The 25,572-nt window shown below is 40.6% G+C and overlaps 1 protein-coding gene across 7 annotated transcripts in view; it reads left to right on the plus strand.

The window, feature by feature from the left end:
* TOPBP1 (DNA topoisomerase II binding protein 1) overlaps positions 1-25,572 on the plus strand; it is a 66,234-nt gene that overhangs the window by 37,880 nt on the left and 2,782 nt on the right. For 6 of the 7 annotated variants that reach the window (XM_075587107.1, XM_075587110.1, XM_075587108.1 and 3 more), the window contains 17 exons: positions 514-677; positions 1,223-1,470; positions 1,671-1,990; positions 2,840-3,012; positions 3,815-4,026; positions 5,325-5,623; positions 6,915-7,088; positions 9,347-9,459; positions 10,839-10,965; positions 11,794-11,937; positions 12,884-12,995; positions 13,195-13,387; positions 17,117-17,346; positions 19,924-20,090; positions 22,328-22,436; positions 24,013-24,176; positions 25,002-25,142. In XM_075587107.1, the coding sequence (XP_075443222.1) occupies positions 514-677; positions 1,223-1,470; positions 1,671-1,990; positions 2,840-3,012; positions 3,815-4,026; positions 5,325-5,623; positions 6,915-7,088; positions 9,347-9,459; positions 10,839-10,965; positions 11,794-11,937; positions 12,884-12,995; positions 13,195-13,387; positions 17,117-17,346; positions 19,924-20,090; positions 22,328-22,436; positions 24,013-24,176; positions 25,002-25,142 (3,090 nt within the window). Of the gene's footprint in view, positions 1-513; positions 678-1,222; positions 1,471-1,670; positions 1,991-2,839; positions 3,013-3,814; positions 4,027-5,324; positions 5,624-6,914; positions 7,089-9,346; positions 9,460-10,838; positions 10,966-11,793; positions 11,938-12,883; positions 12,996-13,194; positions 13,388-17,116; positions 17,347-19,923; positions 20,091-22,327; positions 22,437-24,012; positions 24,177-25,001; positions 25,143-25,418 lie in introns of all 7 variants that reach the window. The other variant, XM_075587112.1, reaches the window with a different exon arrangement.

The raw sequence follows: 25,572 nt of genomic DNA on the forward strand, positions 1-25,572 counted from the left end.
CATCTTTAAGTAATTTCCCACGGCACTCGGCTCTTACATTATGCTCATCCTTTCTACCACAACAGACTAGGAGTTATCAATTAAGCAATATTTGTGTGTGTGTATAATTAAAATATGTGATAGTAGATTTCCCGTAAGAAACGTGAATGGCTGTTAACTCGCAATCGTGGTTTTAGGCATCTCCTATAAAATAATAGAAGTATAGCATATCCACTTAGATTGGAAGCTCTTCAGGGCAGGAACTCCTGTTCCTATTGTTACTTTTATGTCTGAAGTGCATATTCCCATTGTGTGTTGTATTATTATGTCACGAGGATTACTGCTGTGAAGTACTACAGTATTTAAATGGGGATGTACATGCATATCACTTTTGCAGAACCGTGCACAGCACTGGCGCTAGTCCTAGCACATTTTGGGATCGCTGGTCTAAATGATTTACCTGCTCCCTGCCAAAGGGATCGGTATCAATAAGACTGTACAGCCTGTAAATGACTAGTTGTCTCCTCTCCTCAGATTTATGTCTGTGGCTTTGGAGGCAGAAAGTTGGACAAGCTGAGGAGGCTCATTAACTGCGGAGGAGGAGTTCGATTTAACCAGCTCACAGGGGACGTTACCCACGTCATTGTGGGAGAAAATGATGATGAACTGAAGCAGTTTTTGAACAAGACGGATCACAGGTTTGCAAAGCTACCTGCATTCCATGGGCTTCCCGTGTTGCGTAGTGTCTTCTGCAACCTCCACCTTATCTGCCTTTCCATTCGTTACATTTTCTATAACCGCTGTGTGGCCAGTTCTCTTAGTTGGTAGCAATGAGGAAATGGACTTTAACTTGCACATTAAAAAGGGCTTATAAAATCAGCATGAGTTTAAAAATTGGAAGTATGTTTGTTCTCTTAAAGGTAATAGGCGTGTTATTATATACTTTTGTTGACCTATAATGTCAATGTAGTCAAGGAACTGAATTCTCTGTGCAGTGATCTTGGATGTATGCTGGGTAAGCACAGCTGCAGCTATATGGCAACATGTGACTCACGTACATCACTTTAATGAAATGACTAACTTGCATGATCATTCAAGTAAAAAAATATAAATATAGTGAAGATTATTCTTCTAAGCATGCACGATCTGGCTAAAATGACATTTTTGTAGTAGGGTTTTCAGTGTCTAATGTTGGATGTCCAGCTTCTTTAATTTCCACTCATCAAAATGTATTTGTTTGTAGGCCCCATGTGCTAACAGTAAAATGGTTAGTAGACGGCTTCTACAAGGGTAGTTTGCAGCCAGAAGAGAATTATTTTCACTCCAGCTACCAGCCCGCTGAGATGCCAGCCCCAGTGCAGCCGGCCTTCAACCCATCTCTTCAGAAGATGAATAGCAGCCTGTCTGTCCGGGTCCCTGTGAGCAGCACACGGCACCAGCAAGCTGACGAGGACCTGCTGTCTCAGTACACAGGAAACGAGTCCACATTAAGTAAGCGATGAAGACATATCCTCAAAATATGTAGGTGGCACAATTGAAAAATTACATAATTAGCATGGAAACAATACATCTTCTCATTATGTGGAAACAAAAATGAGGGAACTGGTACTTTAGCAGTCACAAGGTTTTACCTTTTTTTTTTTTCTTCTGTTCTATTAATCATGAAATACATATATTTTGTTGTTTTCTAGTTGATGCTGTGAATCATGAAACTGATAACGCCAACAGCATCACCCAAATCAGCTTGCAGGAGGATCTGCCACCTTATAACAGCCAGAGTGCTGAGGCCGACGCTTCCACCGTCATTGAAGGAGGCTTGCTCAGTAGGAGAAGTTTCCTGGTCATTGGCTTTGTGGAAGAGGACGAGGCCTGCATTGTTGACATAATAAAGAAGAACGCTGGTAAAGTACTGTCGTCCCACAAGAGAGCCATCGCAGATTACGCCGTGGTGCCCCTGCTGGGCTGTGAGGTGGAGTCTACCGTTGGGGAAGTTGTGACTAATGCCTGGCTGGTAAGGGGCACATATTTTGACTCTTAATGTATCAAGTTGTACTAATGTACATTGTAGTAGCCCGGGTATTTGCGGAGACATAAAAACCTGAGTTCTTAGTAAAGTCGTATGACTTATGTTGGCCTGACGTGAAAGTTAATTTGTGCTGTTGATGCTCTTGAGGGTGTTGACTCCAATAGTGGGAAATATAAAGAGCTAGTCTAGAGCTGTTCCTAAAAAAAAGCTACTAACAAAGGGCAGGGACAAGGGGAGTACACGGCTTATAGAGGCCATCAATACAATCATATAAAGCTTTGTTTCCTTCTGAAATGTCTTTGTGTCTTAAAATTGGTACCCTTTCCTGGGGGTGGTTTTTGTTGTGGTGGTGGTTTCATTCCTAACAAATTTTAACTCCGAATGTGTCCTGCGTGTGCTCGCACGAAGACTGCATTTCACATGGTAATTAAAAATGCTTTATCTCATATCTTTTAGCTTTTAAATATAAAATATTTATCAGAGAAGGCTTACCAATTGTTAAAAATGGGTGTACTCTAATACTATTTGTACATCTCAATACAAAATATGTCTGTACTGAAACACTTTGGGGGTCCCCTGGCTGCAAAAGCGGTGCAAAAGCAGCACGATATTTATTAAAGAAAATTAATTCCATTATAAGCAAGTTGAGTTTTTTTCCGTTGATAAATTTGGTGCATATTATTTTGCACAGCTTTTGCAGATGGAAAAATGTAGTACATAACCCTTTACCTGTTTAATTTCAAATGTTTGTTATCTTAGTTTGTGGTAGTTCTGGCTTTTCTTGTGATGTATTTTATATTCCTTACTGAATTGTGTGTGTTTTTGTTTTTGAAGGGGATGTGCATAGAACAAGAAAATCTCTTAGACCCTCAATCAAATGCTCTTTTCACACCGGTGCCATTCCTGGAAGGCAGCTCTCCGCTGCAGGACTGCGTGCTTTCTGTCAGCCAATTTATGGGTGCCGAGAGGGATTCATTAGTCTACCTGGCCGGGCTGCTCGGTGCAAAGTAGGTGGCATTGTCTGTGTACTAGTTTTAAAGCGCGAAGATTAGGCTGCGTCCATAGAAGCACCGACAGTGCTCCTCCGCGCTGACGCTGAGGCTCGCCTGCTCAATCAGGAACGATTGCATGGACTAGCAGGCGAGCCAGCGTGCGCGATCGGAGGCGGGGCACTGACGTCACTGGGCCAATAGCCCACGAAGCATCAACGTCACGACGTCGTCACGCTGCTTCGCTCCGATTGGGTGTTTCAGCCGACAGCGCGCTTGGGAACAATTTCAGCTGTCGGCTGAAAATCCCAGCGCTTCAGCGCGCATGCGGACGCTCGCGGAAGCCCCTTCTGAAGACATCCTCATTGAGGATGACGGGGCTCATTGTGAAGCGTCCGCACTGCTCAGCGCTGTCGGTGCTTCTATGGACTCAGCCTAAGTCATTACAGGGATGTAGTGTACGCTTCCTTCTTTACTTAATGGAAAAAGCATCTTGTCAACAAAATCTGTGTTCATTTGCATGTACAAATAAGGGCGAGAGAGCGCTCCAGTACACAAAACATTCAAACCCTCATTGACCCTGATGTGATCAGCCATATAACTTGAAAAGTTCCTTTTTTTTAAAAATATGATTATCTTTCTCTCATTTGAGCTTATTGTTGTCACCAATAAAATGGATTTGTATATTCTTTCACCTCTTGAGATTGGAGTGCAAATTTTACATGCATGTGAGGACTGTATTTATTTACACATCGATATGCAGTAGAAGTGTAGAAAAAAAACCAGTGTGACGTAATGTTTGCCATTTTGTACACTGCAGAGTGCAGGAGTTTTTTGTGCGAAAGGCAAACCCAAAGAAGGGCATGTTTGCCAGCACCCACCTGGTGCTGAAAGATCCCGAGGGCTCCAAGTATGAAGCAGCCAAGAAGTGGAAATTACCGGCGGTGACTAAGTCCTGGCTCTTGCAGTGCGCCAGAACTGGCAGGAAAGCCGACGAAAGCAAGTTCCGCGTTGAGGATTTCCCTGAAGAAGGTATGCTGTGTTTATCCTCTTTCTGCCCCCCATCCCCCCCATACGTGTATAGGTTTTCAAACGAAAAATTAGTGAAGTGTTATGTTTAAAATGCAAAAGGTAAGCTTTTTACACCAGGTGACATATTTCTAAGGTGTAATCTGTGAGTAAATCTTACCACAAAATGATGACCTAGAGAGTTCTTCATGTAGAGTAGAAAGCTGATGCAGGGTTCCAGGTTAGAGATAGGCGAACTTGTTGAAGTTCGACCCGCTAACATTCGGCAATATTTGCAAAGCCACAAAATGCGTGGTTTTTTTTTTGCTTACAAATCCATGGAAATGTGGCCAAAACCTTCGGGTTTTTTTGTTTTTTTTCCTTCATTTCTGCAAAGTTTTTCATTTGGTGAGCAAAATCAAAATGTAACAAAAGAAACAGGTTTTTCGCACTCCACTGTGCAACAAAAGATTTCCACTTGCGAAGATATGAAGATATGCCAATTTTGCGGAAAACTCTGACTTTGCTGACAAATGTCCCACCTCTATTCCTGGCCTGCATTTCATTCAAAGGAGCGGTGTGTAGTTCTTTTCTGATAGGTTAGAGTGCTGATGACCTCTTAAAAGGTCTGAGCATTCCACAACAGACCTACTTATTCTTCTTCATATGTTATTAGTAAACTTCGCTGGCGGCAAGTAAATCTATGCAATTGGTTGTGAAGGTCTAATCTATGGGAAATGTGGTTCCTTACTCATCGTCGTTTATTAATTCATTTGGAAATATATATATATTATTTTATCAGGTGAGTAAACTGAATGGGAATAAAATTGCGGCAAGAAGCTGTTTTATAATGTTAAAAATGATATTTCTGCACAGAAAATTACTCAAAGTATATGATATCGATATGATTAAATATGCTCTACTATATATTTTGAGTGGCCCATGATGCATATCACCAGTTTAGCTATGCCCATCCCGACCAATGTTGGCTTCTAACAGAATAGCAGTGTAAAAAGAGAGTTGTGATTGAAAGTGTCTGCTTGTAACTGTGTAACTTGTATAGTTTCAGGGGGTTTTATATTTTAAAGATAAGGACGAATGTGTTAGACTGTTATCTTGGTTTTTACATCTGTGTTAAACTCATGGAATCAGTATTGTAAATTAGTATTGTCGACCTGAGGAAGGGAGGAGAACTCTCAGAAGCTTGTTTTTATTGTATCACTTGTTAGTCCAAGTAAAAGGGTATCGCCTGATGCTGAAGTACTCATTTACTCTGCACTATCGCAATTGGACTAACACGGCTACTTCTATTTCATTCAAAGATAAGGAAGAAAGTTTTATAAGTCAGACTTGTAAACCTGCAGCAACAAGACCATCGCTGGACACGCCGGACCGTCTAGGTAATCGACTGCAAGTCCTGAGGAAAGCTGCAATAACCCCGCTCGATATGAACCGGTTCCAGAGCAAAGCATTCCAGTCTGTACTGTCCCAGCACAACAAGAAGATTCCAACCCCGGGAGGAGAGAGCAAAGTACTCCAGAGGGAGCCGTCGCTGCAACTCGATACCCCTTCCAAGTTCCTTTCCAAGGACAAACTCTTCAAGCCCTCCTTTGATGTGAAGGTGCTCCTGCAAAACTTATTTTTCCCGTTCTCCTTTGCCTAATTTGCAGCTTTGCAAAGCATCACTGGGGCTTAAACACACCTGGTGAAAATATACAGGCTTTGCACACCTATCCCTCCAGTGTTTCCTGTTTTATTTTTCTTTCTTTACTATTTACCACTGATCTGCAACAGTGCAAAATACAAATTGGCCCCTTTTAATTGTTGGTGTCTGGAATTGAATAAAAACGTGCCTTTCTGAGTTTGCCTTGGCACGATGACAAACAAATAGAGCAGCACACTCACTGATGCATAGAAAATCCAGCGGTTTAATATGAAAGCATCGCATCTGTTTTTCAATCCAAAAAGATATATATTTTTGAAGTGCCTATAAGGACTGAAACATTTCTGCGATGCTCTCACAATAGAGCATTTAATTTAATAAACATTGTGAGTGTGCTGCTCATTTCCCGCCCCCACCCTATCTATATGACTATATGAACCAACCTTTATATGAGCATATGGATCATCTGTTGTCAATCTGACACTTCACTAAAACAAAATTCTGTACTAATGTAAAGTGACTAATTGTGAATTTCTTACGCTTAGATATGCAACTAAAATAACCTCTCATTTGCACACAAAAAATGTAAAAGAGTTGGGTCAAAGGTTTATGCAACATGTTAAATGGAATAGGTAATTATAATGGATTGCTGGCTTTTCTGCATCGCTACATGAAATAGAGGATTTAACAGGCTTGAACGGTATGGTAATCTGTACTTTTGCTTAATCCGTATTAAAGAAACTGATCTTTAACTGTAATTACTTTGAAATGGTGATTATAGATTTAGGAAAATCTAATGCGATTACTTGTTTCAATATCGAATTTTATAGCCACTTGGAAGTTTCATCAAATCGTTTGCTTACAGAGGTGGCGGCTTTAACAGCGGCCGTTACCGTATTAGGAAATTACGTGATCCTTTTCCCGCTGTAACACCATAATGACGACTACATCTGTATGTGCTTGTTAGGTCTTTTTATGTGTCTCCTGTTTTTGGACATACCGATGTGCTAATAAAGGAAAATGTGCACTTGCAAATTCTAAAAACAAAACACAGTGAGGTACAGTAAACATAAGTGTCACGTCTTCCATGTCGTCCAATTCATCATAAGAGAGAGAGAGAGAGCACCTTTAAGCACGCACACACACACAGATATCCAGAAATAACTGTATGAAGACATTGCGGGCAGCGTATCTTGTGTTAGGCTCCATGTTAATCTTCCTTAGGTCACACAATGTACATCTCTTGCAGGATGCTTTGGCTGCTTTGGAAACACCTGGAGGTCCCAACCAAAGGACCAGGAAACAGAGCACTCCCCTCTCTGAAGTTATTGGCAGAAATTTGAAGCTGGCTCTGGCTAACAGCACCCGTCACACGGCTGCTCTCACTGCTAGCCCTCAGCTGAAGATGACCAAGCATAGAGAGGTAAGTGAGCCTCCTCGCTCTCACCGCCTATTTGTGTAAGAAAAATATTGTGTGAAGCATTACTGCTGTATCCAACTCCACTGAGGGATTGTCCTGTATTTAGGAGAGGTTTGCAGATATTTGTTTTTTAATAGGTGTTTAACAAGAATTCAAAGAATTGTTAACTTCATCAGTTCTAGTTCAGCCCGCAGAAACATTAGAGGGGGCGAAATGAAATGTCGCAGCTTTAATTATAAGGCTGAAATGGGGGAGTAATGTACCGATTTTGTATTTTTCTTTCTGGATCCAGAAGCTGTTAAGATCTTAGATCTTTACATCCTTCCTCTGTGATGCATGCTGTTTGTATATCTTTATTTATATAGCGCCCACAGTGTACTCTGCGCTTTAAAAAAAGAGTCAACCGTACAGGGAATTATAATACAATAAGAGCAATAAACTAAATCAGGCAATCGGAGAGGAAATCCCTGCCCCGGGGAGCTTACAATCTAAGTGTTATGATGGGAGACTTACAGAGACAGCAGGTGAGGGAATAAGTGCTGTAGACCGCAGTGCTTAGTCACAATGGTTGGTAGGAGTGACTGTGGGACAATAGCCATGAGTCTAAGCTAATGAAATGCTTTATTTAAGAGGTGAGTTTTAAGGTTAGTCTTAAAAGTCGGGAGAGAAGGTGCTTGGCGTATACTGAGTGTGACTTCCACAGGTAAAGGGCAGTGAGGGGAAAATGTTTAAACGCACGAGACAGCTGTATTGGTTAAAGGGTTGGAGAGGAGATCGTTATGGGAAGAAAGGCAGGAGACAAGCAGAGGCACAGCAAGAGATCAAAGCTGATATTTAGGAAGGAGCAGATGATTGGAGAGCCTTGAAGGTGAGGAGGAGAACTTTGTAGGTGATCCGAAATTTGATGGGAAGCCAGGAGAGGGATTTAAGGAGGAGATGAGCAGAGACTATTTTGGGAGAAAGTGAAATTATTCTAACACCAGAATTTTGGATAGATTGTAAAGGGGGAAGTTATGAGGCAGGGAGGCCTGTTAGCAGTATGTTACAATAATCCAGACGGGAGAGGATAAGGGCATGCATTAGAGTTTTAGCAGTAGATTGACAGATGAAAGTGCGGATGTTGGCAATATTACGGAAGAAGCATCAAATGTTGGTGATGCCGTGAATGGAGAAAGAAAGGGGAGGAGTCAAATGTCACTCCTTAGCTTTGTGCTTTGACGACAGGATAGTTGGCAGTAACGTTTACTATAATGGAAAAAGGGAATATAAGGCCAAGTTTAGGGGGATATATGAGGAGCTCAGTTTTAGCCATATGAAGTTTAATTGACAGACTGTCATCCATGAGGTTATAGCCAGGAGTCAATCAGAGACTTGGGACTGGATTGCAGGTGTGATGGTAGGGGGGTTAGATATATCTGTATTATCTGCATAGAGATGATACCTAAGACCAAAAGAGTTAATCAGGTCACCAAGTGATAGTGTGTAGAGAGAGAAAAGGGTGTAGAGAGAGAAAAGGAGAGGTACCAGAATAGAGCCATGGGGTACACCAACAGACAGATCAACAGAAGACAAAGACTTGTTGGCAATAAAGACCAAAAATGTCCAATGAGAGGTACGATGAGAACCAGGATAGAGCTTTGTTGTGGATACCAAGGGAGTTTAGAATATGAAGGAGAAGAGGGTGATCAACAGTATCGAAGGCAGCAGAGAGATTAAGTAGGGAAAAAGGACCATGGGATTTTGCTTCTTGTAGATCATTGACTAGTTTAGTGAGCGCTGAGTGAGCTGTACGAAAGCCAGATTGTAAAGGGTCCAGGAGGGCATGGGAATGTTTGTTTAGGGTTTTAATACATTTTGCAGGCAAATAATGGTTTGTATGCCTCTGCTGTTAAATATTTTTTTTGCATTTTTTTTTTTTTTGTGGATCGATTGTCTTCCGAAGTTCACAACTACTGTAGTCTAATTTTTCGTCCGATTAGTTGCACAGACCCAACATTACTTTGGCATTTGTGTTGGTAAGGGGCACCTGAGGCTTGTTGAATAGTAATCATGTGTGTACTGTTCTAATTTTATTTTTACAATGTAAGCAATAAAGCTTCATAACTGATTAAATTATAGTTTAATTTATGTATTTTTTTCCCTAAAAAATCCAATTTATGTTGTAAATTGTAACAAAAATAGTACTGCCGTAAGGAAACGTTTGTCCCATCTAGTCAAATACAACAAGCTAATAGTTTTTCATTAATTTCTTGTCTGTATAGGTAGAGGAAGAACCTAAACTTCTTAATGACGTGGTGATTTGTGTCAGTAAGAAGCTAAGTAAGAAGCAAGGTGAATTGAATGGTATCGCAGCCTCCCTAGGAGCAGAATACAGGTACTGAACATTACTGAATAGCAAACTACACTTTGCTAGTACAGCTGAACACCGTTATAACGCGGTGCTCGGGGGCTACAGAATGAGACCGCGTTATAACCGTGATCGCGATTAAAAAAATGGCCGCAATCAGGGATTCCACGTCCGCCGGAGGGGGAGAGCTGGTATAACTCTCCCAGCTCTCCCTGAAGCCGGCGTCGCAGCGGCAGCCCCCCCTCCCCCACGCAGCACTTACCGGCAGCAGCAGCTGATCTGTGTGCTGTGCAGCGTGTCTGCGAGAGAGGGGGGGGGGGGCGGGTGGAGGATCTCACGGAATCAGGAGAAGCCGGGCAGGAACCAGCTCCCTTCTTTCCTTGCCGCACCCCCCCAGCGGAGGTACAGGGAGGGAGGTGTGTGTGTGTGTAACAGTGACAGACTGAGGGGACAGTGTGTGTGTGTGTGTAACAGTGACAGACTGAGGGGACAGTGTGTGTGTGTGTGTGTGTGTGTAACAGTGACAGACTGAGGGTACAGTGTGTGTGTGTGTGTGTGTGTGTGTGTGTGTGTGTGTGTGTGTGTGTGTGTGTATTTGTGTAGCCGGACATTTCTCTCTGCAAATCCCGGAAGTTTGCCCCCTACATTAAACCTCTCTCTCCCCCCCACCCCCCCTCCAATTTTTTTTTTTACGGGATCCATGCTCACATTGTGTTATAAGCGATCCGTGTTGTAGCAGATCGCGCTATAACGAGGTTGAGTTGTTCGATGTATGAACCTATGATGATGATGATACTCTAGTCATCTGCTCACACGCACATAGCTTTTGAAGTTGCTAAGTTTTCACAAGTGTCCCTCATTAGTTAGCGATGTTGGGAATGGCATTCAACAAACTATATGAAGCAACAATTTTCGAGTGTGTGTGTATATGTATATGCATATATATGTATAACAATTTTTCTGTGCCAAGTTAATTGTCTTGTAAAACATAGCAGAGAAAGAACCCACACATTCATTTGTTCGTTGAATCTGTAACCTACAGCCATTTGTATGAAAATTATACACGCTGTTTTCAACAAGATGAAAAATAAAATCTCAAATGAAACAAGCTGCCACATGGATATAATTCATGTGCTGGAACAGCTCATTGTGTGTAACCTCTTGCTGAAATGCTGAAAGCAAGTGGTACTTATTACAGACCCTTTCCCTTGCAGTTCAATTAACATTATATCACATTGGACATCCATTTGTTCATGAGGACATCTCAACTCCGCATATATCTGATTATTGAATATCACACTATCTTATCCAAGATCGCTGTTATAATCTGATTAACGCTTTTTGTTTCTTTAAGTACTGTTGTCTGCCTCCTAACAAGCTATGCACACACGTCTGTTTCCTTATAGATGGTGCTTTGATGAAAGTGTAACCCACTTTATCTATCAAGGGCGACAAAACGACAGCAATCGGGAGTACAAATCTGTGAAGGAAAGAAGTGGCATCCACATAGTTTCAGAGCACTGGCTCCTAACGGTATGTATCAGGAAAAAAGTATAAGATAACGGAAAATATGTGCATTTTATAAAATTACATTTTAGAGTGGAAAGTGTGTGTGTGCGCGCGTGTGAGTGCGCGTGCGCACACACACTTTTTACATTGCATTTTAAACGTTTACCTATACCGCGTGCACAGTTAAACTGAGCCCCATTGGCAGATTTCTGTAACTTTTTACTCGTACATGGGATCGTTTTTTTTCGTGTTTTAAACTTTATTATTATCATGGATAACATTTGAAAATGATTGCTTTAAAGCAGCATGACAATACTTCTCCAAATCTAGGTTACAACATATTTGAATAGTCTTGGATTCTCTCGTTGCTAGAGAGTTAAACCAGTGGCCATCTTGTATTTTCCCCTGACATGTTTCTTGCTGCACCTCTTTCCTTTCCCAAGGGAAGTGAGGCTGCCTGTGGCTGCATCTTGTACACAGCAGAAGTGTTTGGAAGGAATGATGGACATAAGGATGAGTTGGTAGAGCAGCCATGATCATTTTATTTCAGTTTACAAACAAAACATTTCACTTGTTGTAAAACTGAAGGTTTTTAGACTAGGATTGTAACCTCTCTGGGCAGCGATTCCTTTTCCTAGTATGTTCTTTTATGTTTGAAGCACTATGTTTACATGCATTCTAATATCTCTTACAGTATGTGAAGCTCTGCAGGTGTTGTTGGCGCTATAGACCTACAAATATACAAACAGTTAGAGGCAATGTTAAAACAGCATTGTTTCTTTTCAACATGCTTGTTTACCCCTATGTCCATATGCATTTGCTATTCTAATGGGGCTGTTTGGTTGCATACAGTGTGCCGCAGAACAGAGGCGAGTCCCTGAATCTCTTTACCCCCAAACCTACAATCCAAAAATGAGCCTGGACATCAGTGCCGTACAAGATGGACCACACTCCAGCAGTAAACTTTCAACAAGCATGGCCCTGAAGCAGGATGAGGTACGACAGAGGGGTCTTACTGGGAGATCCGGAACGTGCGATGCCTTCACCGTAAACATTTTTCATAAGACACAAAAATGCAAAAATACTTTAACAATATGCAGCACCCTGTTTGTTCTGTTTTTCACGTCTCCTTAGAGCTTGTGCAATGTTCATTTCATTTCCCACACCTTTTGTTTATGTTTTGGCAACTTTTTGCAGGGGTCTACAAACACAACCAATGTGGGGATTTGTGTCATTCTTAGTGAATAAATGCCTTTTCTGCTACTTTCTATATAAAGCTGTAATTTAGATTCAGACTTTAAAAACGTATTTAAAAATACCAATACTTGACTTTATTTTTCTTTAAAAAGGGATTAATCAACGAGTGTTATCCTATTAAACTGATCACTGTCATTAGTTCACGTTGGTCCCATGTGGGGCTACATCTTTAACCACTAGCAAACACCTTCTGCTTAAGTCATCGCTAGAAACGTACAATAGATTTTGAGACTGCTGTGCACTCTTGGTCCCAGTTGCAGCACTAGGATGTTTCGCTCAATGGTGGAGCAGTAATTAACCCCCCTCCGAGCAGCCCAAAGTAAGAAGTGTAAAGGTAGCGACAGACTCTTTGGGGCCTTTTGAAACACCCTGATAGTTCAGAAGATGGTGCTGCCTCCTGGAATCGGAAACGATCACCCACCCTTTCCTATCTATCAAGGGTAGTGATAACCTTGCTAAATGTACAGATCCCGGCCCTTGTGTTGAGTGGTTCCTGATGTTGCTACTGTTCATTTCTGCACTGTAGAGGGAGCAGGGAGAGTTCAAATAAAAAAGCTTCTGCATGTGGGACTGAGCTTGGGGTCGTCCCCTCTTTGATCCTACCTCCTCTAAAACTCGGAAGCTTTTCCTGCTGGTCCAGATTCACATAGGGAACTTGTTTTCTCTGGGGGTTTTTTTTGTCTAGATGAATGGCCTTTGGTTAGAAGAGGATAATGAGCAAGGTGAAAAGACTGATAATCACGTTAAAAAGGCGGATGTTTCTGGAGCAGAGAACCCACCACATGAAGTTAAAGGAGGTACAAAGTATTTGTGTTTTAAGGCACTTGTCTTGGATTAGATTTTTTTTGTAGTCTTCATTTAAAAAAAATATTTTTGGGCAGTCATGGACCTTACGTTTTTCATATTATTTATTGTACATGAATGTTCAAAACTTCAAAGGTTTCTTCTGCTGTTTTGTCTTCTTTTTAACTATCTCTTTTCTATACACATCCTAAGCGCTAACACAGAACTTAGAGATGAGAGAGAATTTCCAGCGACAGCTGCAGGAGCTGATGTCTGCGACATCAATAGTGAAGCCACACGGACAGAGGGGCTCCCTGACTAGGGCCGGATTTGAAAACTCACCTTCTACCCCTGATGGAGCTCGCTGTACACGAAATAGCCGAAGCAGGGTATTGGAAGCACTAAGGTACAGTATCATTATATAATGTCCATCTAAAGAGTTGGCCACACACATAGCTAACTGTGCAGACAAACAGAATATAAATATATATATATATGTATATGTTCCCTGCAATTTTCAGATCATTTGAAGATTGTACCAGATCCAGAAGAATTTACAATCCGATATCAGATGCGCAATTAGAGAGGGTTGGGGTTCCTCAGAATGTCACAATATAATTATTGGGTTTTGTCATGTACGGCACACCTGTGAGCACATGACCTGCATACGGGACATGGGTTAATACACAGCTCGTAAGCTTTCCCACTCTTCACCCTCGCAAAGATCCCTCAAATGAACAATATCTCCTCTCAATCCATCCCCATATACCACCTGTCACGAACAGCACATAAGTGAGCACGTGACTTAGATATGCAACCAAGATTAATACACATGGCAACTCGTCTTTCTCCTTCGCAAGGTACCTTCCATGAGTTAATATTAACCACTTACTCAATTGCAATCATATCTATATGCTTCCACCACCCGAGAAATTATGCAAACAAAAGATGTCAAATTAAAAAATCTGCCAGGGTCTCAGGTCCCTGTTTATGATAGAAAAAAATATACACTTAACACACCCATCAGTAAAAAAAAAAAAAAAAATGTAAATACTCTCTCTAGAGCATGCAATCAGTTCATTCACAGCCCAAAGCGTCAAAACATTTTATATATATATATATATATATATATATATATAGATATATATATATATATATATATATATATATTGCTTAGATTACAGAAAAAGGATTACAAGAACATACAATTATAGTAAATGCAGGACAGTTTCTTAAAATAAAAGGATGAAACATAAATCCCTATACACTATGTTACCATACAGTATGTCATAGGTTTTCCCCCAGAGAGGTCACTGGCGCAGAAATTGGGACTTCACGTGTTTGGTCCAAACACACCTCTATTGAAATTTGATTTTCATAATCTATGCTACAACTTAAGTATAGAGTATGACTTAGGCCTGGGACATAGTCCCACAGACCCCGCTGAGCCGCGCTGAGCAGATGAATTTACCCCCTTAATCTGTGATCAGCGCGGCTTTAGCAGCTGCTCCCGCATGCGTGCGGAGGCTGAGAAATTCTGAGGAGACAGGCAAGTTTAAAATTTGCCGCTCGGGAGCGGAGGAGCGGTCACGTGACCGCTCACATCCAATGGGAGCGAGGGACTATCCCCGCCTCCGTTCTGCCTTCGCCCCGCCCCACCCCCAAAGCGCGCTCACTGCCTCGCCTGCCAGGACACAAAAAAGCTCCAGCTTGAGCAGGCGAGGCAGAGCAGGAGCACGGCTCAGCGCGGCCCGAGGCCTAAGTATGACCGTCTTGCCCCTAAATTTGAGCGACAAATAGATATCGGTCCCTTAGTACCTGCTAAACCTGACGTCTGTAGTCATTATATGCCACTCAGTGCCACAGATACACACATAATTTTTTGCATGGCTGTACATGATATTATCATTTTAAATAAAGTCCATAACCTTTGTGTCACCTCTCTGGAAGTTACCAGTAATTATTCACGAACTGTGAGTTTGGTTTAAGGTTGGTAGAGTCAGATCTGCTTAGCATTTTCGACCTTCTAAACAACACGTGTCACTTTTAGTGGGCTATCCAAGATAGGCCCTCCCAATTAAGTTCTGTTTGAAGCCCAGCACAGACCCATTGACAAGCCTGGACCTGTCATAAACCCAATATATTGTATTTTTAAACTCAAATTGTTGCACCATTAACCCCTGGAGCACCAGATGGATTAAAATACATAATGTCTCATGATATTACCATGGCAGGTTCCTTAACCCCCAAAAATTGGAAACTACTGTAATTTTACAATATTACAACATTTTGATATACTCTATACAGGTGCAATATGAGATTACATTTAAAAGACAATGTTTGGATATTTCAGTTCTAAGATTTCCTTAAAATTCTCAAGGTGTTTATGAAAGTGTCATTTTCCAGCACCCCTGTTATTTTGGAAGCAGAATATTGCGCCCCGCATCTTTCCAGAGGTACAATTTATCAGTAGCCGTTAATCTTTGAGTGATCACTTAACACTCGAATTTGCCTTTCAATAATGTAACGTTTATTTTATTACAATATAAAATGGATATTTGTGATAACAGCACATGACATTGCGTGACACTTGATCGCATGGCAGCTTATATAACACAGTTTAATCTGTTCCAAACTGCAGGACACTACAGGCATACCCCGGTTTAAGGACACTCACTTTAAGTACACTCGCGAGTAAGAACATGTCGCCCAATAGGCAAACGGCAGCTCACGCTTGCGCATGTCAGCACGTCCTGAACAGCAACACCGGCTCCCTACCTGTACCGAAACTGTGCACAAGCGGGGAGACTATAGAGCCTGTGACATATGCGTTATTTACATCAGTTATGCACATATGTGACGATTGCAGTACAGTACATGCATCGATAAGTGGGGAAAAAGGTAGTGCTTTACTTTAAGTACATTTTCACTTTACATACATGCTCCGGTCCCATTGCGTACGTTAATTCGGGGTATGCCTGTATTTAAATACAAAGGTGCAGCCAAACTTTTAGCCGGGTTACTGTAGGTTAGAAATCAGTATTTGCATAGTCAAGCAGGCAAGACACAGTATCTCAGGAAGACCTAAAATAGATAATTGATGTGACAGGGGTCTGGTGCACAGGAGAAATATAGTCCAGTGAGCATTGTTACCACCTTCAGTACCATGGGAGTTGGCAAAGCATCACAAAGCCTTACTTACAGTTCTCTCCAGTATTCTAGAGGGAAAGTTCGAGCAGGACTTCAATAAGTCCACCCCTCCATGTAAACCTCTGGAATTATCATCATAAATATATATTTATATATTTTTTAAGTTATTTCACTGTATATTGATCTGCTGTATTCTAAAATGAATGAGTGGTCTAACTATGACACATTGAGGTAAGCTCATTCCAAATGTATTTGATGTTTGTAGTTCTTATGTTATGCTTTCCTGCTCTCGTCACTTTAAATCGCTTTTATCTTCTTCCTCTATTCACCAGAGTACTGTCATCTTCTGAAACCAAATTTCCCCAGGTCATTTGACAATATTACCTGCTGCAAACTCCTGCAGTCTTTCTCTTACAGGTCTCATTTTATATGCCTTATCTGATGCTTTCAATATGACCTTTTATCAATTGTACACATTACATATACATTTTCCAATTGAGCAAAAGCCCTATAGCCTATTTTAAGATGCACACATTTGTTGATGTGTCCTTTTAAGGAGGTCAGAGGTCTAGGAGCCATCTGACTCTACACTATCATTTTTAATGAATGATATACTGAGTCTACAGAATCTGCTTGTACATGTATGACCACTTTAGTTTCCTTTCATAGAAGGGCAATTGTAATTAAATGATAAATGAATCAAACACAATTCAGTAGTTTATTTTGATTTTCTGTTTTCTACGCACAACATTTTGGAATGGACTGAACCTGTATTGGTATTGTATCAGACCAGGCTCTGGCATGGTCAATCAATGTGCAAACAAATCCTATTCAAATGTACAGTAAAAACGCATGCAAGTAACCTGTCATCTCTCAAATATATTCGGGATACATCCCTTCTGTTTAATTTCCTAAATACTTTTATCTCTCTGCTAAATCCTTCCAGCCTAAATCAACATATATTTGTGTTCCCTAATTTTCCTAGACAATCTCGTCAGCCCATAACGGACCTTAATACTGAACCGTCACAGAATGAGCAAATCATTTGGGATGATCCCACTGCGAGAGAGGAGAGGGCCAGACTTGCCAGCAATCTGCAGTGGCCCAATAGCCCATCCCAGTGCTCTGAACAGCTTCAGCTTAACATCAAGGATCTTGGAGTTGATAATGCCCAGTTTAAGGAGTCTTTAACAGACACTGAATTAGCTGAAATTGGTAAGAGCATCACAGAATACAATGCCAAGAAGTCTTTTCCAAGGCATATTTCTAGTGCACAAGTTGTACTATTGTTGAGAGACAGCAGCACTATTTCATGGTTCTTATCGTGCTGCTAACTGCTGCTCAATATTTTTTTTAAATTTTTTTTTAAGATTGCCCATAATATATTGTGAAATACACAATAATTCTGTGATGTTTCAATTACCACAAAAGTAGCAACAAGGATTCATTCATAAAAAATAATCCAAATTTCTATACATTTATATTATAATGCTTATAAAAAAAACAAGGCATGAATCCAGAGTTATTTTATTCTGGATATGACAAAGCAGTCCTGTCACTGCAATGAATCATCATTTAGGTTTTTAACGTACCCTAAAATTATCCTAATGAAGGTCCAAGCTTGGATAGAAATGTTGACATAGTAATTATTTATTTACCCGCAAGTAATACATTGAGAGTTACATCTCGTTTTCAAGTACATCCTGGGCACAGAGTTACGATGACAATACATGGTTACATTAAATTGATGTTTTGTCAAAGTTGTGTGCATGTTCCATTGTTATGCGTATCGAGGAGTATCTCTCTTCTATTTACAGTGTACCACAAATATTGTTTGTTCATTTTTGAGTGCCACATTGTGGCCACTCATTTTTTTATATGATATCAGATAGGACATTGAAGGCCATATTTATTAAGATCTGAACTGGAAGATCCCTTGTGACCCCATTCAAGTGAATAGACCATAAATGCCAGTAGATGAGGTTGACAAAAGACATACGTCCATCAAGTACAACCTATGCTAAATTTAAACGACAGATACTTTATCCTATATTTGTACTTGCAGTATATTGATCCAGAGGAAGGCAAACAAAAAACTCCAGTGAAATATCATCAAAATTTATCTCACAAGGGGACACATAAATTCCTTCCCGACTCCAAATATTGGCAATCGGATTACTCCCTTGATCAACATCCTTCCCATGTTTACTTATTTGGTATATCCATGTATACATTTCCTATCTAAAAAGACATCCAACCTTATTTTGAACAAATCTATTGTATCTGCCATCACAGTCTCCATGGGTAATAAATTTACACATTTTAACTGCCCTTACGGAAAAGAACCCTTTCCTTTGTTGCTGGTGAAATCTCCTTGCCTCGAAGCTTAAGGGATAACCCAGTGTTTGTACTGTCCTTGGGAGGAATAGTTATTTTGAAAGCTACTTGTATTGTCCCCGAATATATTTGTATATAGTTAACATATCCCCTCTTAGATGCCTCTTTTCTAATGTAAATAAATCTAATTTAGCTAGCCTCTCCTCATAAGTTAGATTGCCCATCCCCTTTATTAATTTGGTAGCTCTTCTCTGCACTTTTTCTAGTTCCATAATGTCTTTTCTATGGAGTGGTGCCCACAATTGTATTCCATATTCAAGTTTTGGTCTTACTAATGCTTTATAAAGGGGCATAATTATGTTTACTTTCCTTCCATCCATTGCCCGTTTGATGCAAGATAAGATCTTGTTTGTCTATGTAGCTACTGCATGACTTTGGGCACTATTGCTAAACCTGCTGTCTACAAGCATTCCTAAATCCTTCTCCATTAAGGATTCTCCTGATTTAACCCCATTTAATTTGTAAATTGGCTATTTATTCTTTCCCAAATGCATAACCTTTTATCTTTATTAAAACTCATCTGCCATTTCCCTGCCCAAGTTTTCAGTATATTCAAGTCCTTCTGGAGAGAAATTACATCTTGCTCTGATTTTACTACCTTACACAATTTAATGTCATCAGTAAAGATGAAGACTTTGCTCTCTATGCCACCTCGAGTCATTAATAAACAAGATAAAGAGCAGGGATCCCAGTACTGATCCCTGAGGTACTCCACTCACAACTTTAGCCCAACCTGAAAAAGTTCCATTTATGACAACTCCCTCTTGTCTATCCTTCCACCATTTTTCAGTCCAGGCGCAAATATTTTTACCGAGTTCAATTTGCTTTATTTTGTACACTAACCTCTTGTGTGGAACCGTATCAAAAGCCTTTGCAAAATCTAAGTAGACCACATCAACTGCATTACCCTCGTTGAAGTTAGGTATTCCTGAATATTATCCCGTACTACGCCCTCAAGTAGCTTTCCCACTATTGATGTCAGGCTTACAGGTCTGTAATTCCCTGGTTGTGATCTAGCTCCATTTTTGGGTGCTTGTCTGTGAGACCTCTTTAGTGTTGAAAGAAAAAACACTTACTGCCCATTCATTTGAGTGGTCTGGAAGTGGTCGTATTTACTGAGTGGTGCTGAACTATGTCTTATGGAGTAGCACTGCACTAGTAGCACTAGTGTGCGTGATTCAGTGTAAAATGCTATTAACTAGTGAAACGATTAGATAACACCTGGAAGTCATTACGTAGCAATACCAGGCCCCCACAAACTCTGCTTACAACTTCCTCTTGCTACCTCAACCCTGCTTTTTGTAGAAATGGGTTATTTCTTCTTTGATTTTCAATGTATATCCGTAGACAAACAAGGGTGTTTATTTGACAGTGTTTTTGTTTTTTGACTTGCAGAGGCCTGTGATCTTGACCATACATTATCATCTGAAGCTCCCAAGCACCAGAAAGCTACAGATCTTCAGTCTCCGACCAAAGATGACCAGCTGATCCCTACCCCACAAGCACCTAGCATTGCCTTCCCACTCGCCAAGCCGCCAGTGGCTCCGCAGCCCAGGGAAAAGGTTAGAGAATTCTTTGTATAAAATTCCCTCTGAAGCCCATAGTTACCTGCAGTGCAGAAACACATGTGTTTGACTCCATATGCAATATCATCGGGTAAGGGTTTTGGTAGACGGCATTACAGTGTCACTAAAATGCCATTTGAGGGGAAGTAGCTAAGTAACTATCACTGTATTAAGCCATTGATGCATATAATCTGTAAGGTTTTAACAAACCACTTTTGACCCGTACCCATATATTTCAGATGTTCTTCTGTTAATGGTGCCTGTCATTATTATTCTTTACAGCTGATACGAAGGGTTGTGATTTTCTCACCAATTTAGTTCAAAATGTTCTTTTCCCTGCACCTTATTCAGGAGACATTACCTACTATTCGACTATAATGACATAACCGTGCAGTCCCTTTTAGGAGGAAACTGATATGACAGTGACATGTCTCACACGTTCAATCTTTATGAATTACATCATTTTTTCTTTTTACAAAAATCAGCCACCTCTTAGTGTATGTATATATGTGTGTGTATGTGTTATTGTGTTATGTGTATGTATGTATGTATGTATATATGTAATGTATTTGCTTTGTAAACCTGGTAAGCTAAAAAAAAAAAACTAAGTGACAAAACAACCAAATGTCTGCTTTAATCATAATTATAGTTGTTACATAGTAGATGAAGTTGAAAAAAGACACTCGTCCATCAAGTTCAACTTCTGCTAAATTTAGATGACCGATACTTAACCTATATTTGTATTTGCATTACATCCTGCTCTAATTTTACTACCTTACTCAATGTAGTGTCATCAGCAAAGATTGAGACTTTGCTCTCTATGCCAACCTCATGGTCATCAATAAAAAAGTTAAAAAACAGGGGTCCCAGTACCGATCTTTGAGGTACTCCACTCACAACTTTAGCCCAACCTGAAAAAGTTTAATTTATGACAACTCTCTATCTATTCTTCAACCAATTTTCAATCCATATACAACAAGTTGTCGAATCTGATTAGATCAGAATTATGTGAATGTGCCTAATTGTCTGGATTGGCAATGTGTGCAACCTATGTATTAGGGATACTGAATATCAAGAAGAAGAACAGCTGATGAAGTCAACCGAACTTCTAAAGAAAGTACATTTTATGGTGGACACCTGGGCTATTATGTTCTTTGATTGATAGATCTTTTTCACCCACCCTTGAGACAAAGAGACTTTGCAGTCTCTCCCAGTGGATATCTATCAGTCAGCCGCATCTCCTGTGATTTTATTATTTTATATATTCACCTATTGTCACTATTTTGTCAGTGTGTGTAACTATTTATTATTTCAACACTTATTAAATGTTAAGTTTTAGTAGGCCAGGTGTGCACCATTAAATGTACTTTAGACGTTCGGTTGACTTCATCAGCTGTTTTTCTACTTGATATTCCATTTTCAATCCAGGTGCAAATAATTTTACTGAGCAAGGCAAATAAATTGGTAAATGTTGACTTTTTTTGAGCTAAGTGGGATTTTCCCTTTAAACCGAAAATGTTGCTCCATGTCAAAACACCTTCACACCTTTACTGTTGAACAAAGTGAGATATTTACCTTGATAAATCCACCTGTTTTTGTATCATGTTGGCAAGCTTGCTTTAAAACATACAAAGTGTGAGTGCCTTAGCCTCAAAAGCTCCTTTTTCTGAGCCGTTTTACTTCTAGCTGAAATATTTATAATTGTATTACAAAAGGCCTTTTTTTTTTTAAGTCAAACTTCTGTAGTGGCATCTACTAAATTTTGATGGGACAAAACTCCGTCATGGAGACGAAAATGTGACACGGAAATGGCGCGGCTCGGCTGGATAATGTAACAGTCACTCTCGCATGCGCTCTGGATAATGTCAGACTCACTTGTGCATGCGCAGAGGCAAGGACACACGCGGCTACTCCAGCAGCTGTAGTGTGTGTGTGTGTGTGTGTGTGTGTGTGTGTACACACACATACACAAACAAACAAAAGGAACAGTGATATTAGAGGAATTCCCAGTGAATACAAATATAGAAGTACAAATAGAATTTTTTTTACAAATGTCCAATTTCTAATAAAAAAACTGGAGCAGTGCAAAAGATGCAAGGTATGTCAACATATAACACATGAATTCTGTATAGATTATTATAATATAGTCACTGTAATGATTATAACAAAATAAGAGAGGGAGTGTGTGCCGATTATTGATCAGATGTGCTTACAATTTACACGTGTGATTGCAGGCAGAGAAGCCACCCGTAGAACAGGAAGCTGAGAAGGAGCGGCGGTTCCAGCTGTCTTCCCTGAATCCTCAGGAACGCATTGACTACTGTCACCTCATTGAGGAGCTAGGTACTGTGACCTATACTGCAACATGTAGATTTGTGTCTAACAAGTAGGCTTGTCTCCCAAGTTATAATCTGCAGTCACCCTTAATACCATCCCTTCCTAAGGACTTTGGTTTAGGAAGGGAGATTCAGCAGCCTGAATTGTTTAGATGGGACTACATGACAGAGTTCCCAGCTGCCATAGAGGGGCAGTGGGAACAGCTCTGCAGATACCGAGGGTTTTCGCAACGACGTTGTGGGTGTACCCAATGACATCATAGGGAATATCTGAGTGACGGCAGGAATTATTGAGCAGCTGCAGCAAAACAGACGGTGGGAAGCGTGCAACATTTTAAATGAATGAATGTGGAACACAAGGGAAGCAGAGAGATAAAAAGTAGAGGAGAGGAACAGGGACGTGTTTTGTTTAGTTGGTAAGATATCATAGGCGTGTACAGTGTGTGAAAGAAAGCTCTAGAGATCATAAAGACAGGATACTTTCATTGTGATGAGCCTGTAAAGGCTATAGGAGCGAAGAGGATGCCTGCATGGGTAGGGTTGCAGGTATGATTTCAGAGATGTGTAACTTTGTAGAATGAATGTGAGCAGGGAATGATGGGGAAGAATCACATTTAACACCAATGTAATCTTGAAATTGCAGTGAATGGTGGGAAAATCAAGTGCTGGTTACAGATATGATACTAAGTGAAGCAAATTGATGCCACCCAATGAGATCATATAGAGAGAGAAAACCAAGCTCTCTCAATATACTGGAAGCATACAGCGGTTTTGTGGTCAGAAATACAAAAGGGAAGGTGTGAAGAGAGGGGAGGACCAGTCAGATGCCAAGACAATGAGTGTAAGAAGCTGTAGTAGCTAAGAGCAGTCAAGAAAAATCTGAAGTGAATATTTATCTTTGAGTTGAACTAAATGAAAGTTAAAAGCAGTATTCCTAAGTACACGTGCAGTACAATGTAGAGAGCATACATCTGATGGCAGAAGATCAATGAGAGATTAGAAATTACATATATTATGTGCTCTTGGACTATAAACTTTTTTTTAAAGCGTTGGGTGGAAAAATGAAGAGGGGAGAGAGATGTTTTTTTTTTAAGTCGCTGCTCCCCAAGTAGAAGTTGCAGATGGATGGAAGCATACAGGCACAGTCGGCATTGCTTTATATTGCAGCCTGAAAACTGATGTTTTGCCTCCAAGTGGTTAAAATGAAAAATGTTTCTCTGCAAGGAATGCAAACCGGAGGTTTCTGTGGTAAGGAGTTGTCACTGCCGTGTCGCACAACAGTCTGCCTTAAAGTAGTATAAAGGATAATCTGCTTCAGATGTTGGGATAGATATGATCTGGAGTGGGACATTTTAAGTGGTCCTCATCACGAACTCCTTCTTAATTGTGATATACGGTTTGGACTTGTTATCTTTGACCTGGATATTGCTTAAACCATGTGGATATGTTGCAAATGTCTGTCTATTTTTTGTTGCATGTTGGAAAAGCAAACCGGTCACGAGATCACAAGTCCTTGCAGAGAAATACACGACACTTACGCACCTGAGGGATTATAACTCGGGTGGCTTCCTTACTCTTTGCAGGTGGGGTGGTGATAGAAAAGCAGTGCTTCGACCCGAGCTGCACACACATCATTGTTGGGCATCCTCTACGAAATGAGAAGTATTTGGCCTCCATGGCAGCCGGGAAGTGGGTGCTTCACCGCTCATACCTGGAGTCCTGCAGGGCCATAGGGCGCTTTGTACAGGTATGAAATGTCCGAGTTACTAGCCCACTTTTGCAGTGGGAGATGGCTATTGCAGAAAACATTTGGTCAGATGGGGCTGTGCTGCTGTTCCCAAGTGAAAAGCCCTTGTGCCTCACTTGTGCATGTCCCCATTTAAAAGCACATCTGGGAGGAATGGAAATAGTTAGACACAGCAAAACCTTTTTATGTTAAAATGGTTAGAACTGGGTGGGCTTAACCTAATTTCAATCCCAGTGTCCTTTCCTATTGTTCGGTTAGATTGTAGGATCTTTAGGGCAGTGATTCGGTCACGGACACAACAGCAGCCATTTGTATGGCTATTTTTAAGTCCTCCTTTTGACGTTATTAAATGATTTAACAGGGAGGGAGAGGGTGCAGAAAAGAAGACTGGAGGAGAGGGCTGGGAAGCGGCGGGAGGCAGGTCACAAATCGCAGATTCGTTTACTTGAACATACCGTGCATTATACAACAGTGTTGGGTTGGTTAATATGACGTGAAATTGAGATCAATCACAAGTTCCAAACCCTTTCATTTATGTTGGGGTATTCTATAATAAATTCGATAACTTTTCCATCCTATTGGTCTCGGCGACCTTATTTTTATTTCTTTAATTTGACTTGATTGAGGAATTTTCATCTATTTAAAAACCAAAGGGTACAGAACAAATATATTTTAAATCAAGTTGGTTGCAGACACTTCAAAACTTCCAACCACTGCAAATACATACGGTTTGCATGTTTGGTACAGAATAATACCTTTAGGGTATTTACAGAACATTATATTCTCTGTACTGTAATTGAGTATGGTTGTGTATACTCTGTGCAGGAAGAGGACTACGAGTGGGGGAGCAACTCTATACTGGATGCTTTGACCAGCATAAATCCCCAACAAAAAATGCTGGCAGTGGCAGCGATGAGGTGGAGGAAGAAACTGCAGAGGCTAAAACAAGAGATGGGCAGTGTGGAGGTATGGAGGGGGGCACCTGAGAGGCTTTAGTTAGAGATGAATAACAGATTCTGTGTCAGTCCTGCAGTGCAGTGACCTCGCCAGTGACCGGGGTTACACGTAAAAAGCAACAATCTTTGAAATTGCAGTAATGCTTTTGTCATGAAATCAGTTCGTACAGTACCCTCATCCAGGCCTTGATGGTTAGCATTACATTTGAGATAACCCCATCATTCCTCGTGATCTGAAGGAAACTTATTCCCTGCCGTGCTGTATCATGGTTTTGCTTTTGTGCAGACACAGTTGAGACTGGATCAGCACTTTTGATCGTCTTTAAAAATGATGGGTCTGATGGTGGTATGACAAAACCTTGGGAGATTCCTAAAAGAAATAAAATGAATAAGATATCCAGACTTGCAGGTAAAAGTGGAGCCCTGATCATTAATTCCAA

Source organism: Ascaphus truei, chromosome 2, assembly GCF_040206685.1.
Source record: "Ascaphus truei isolate aAscTru1 chromosome 2, aAscTru1.hap1, whole genome shotgun sequence".
Lineage (NCBI taxonomy): Eukaryota > Metazoa > Chordata > Amphibia > Anura > Ascaphidae > Ascaphus > Ascaphus truei.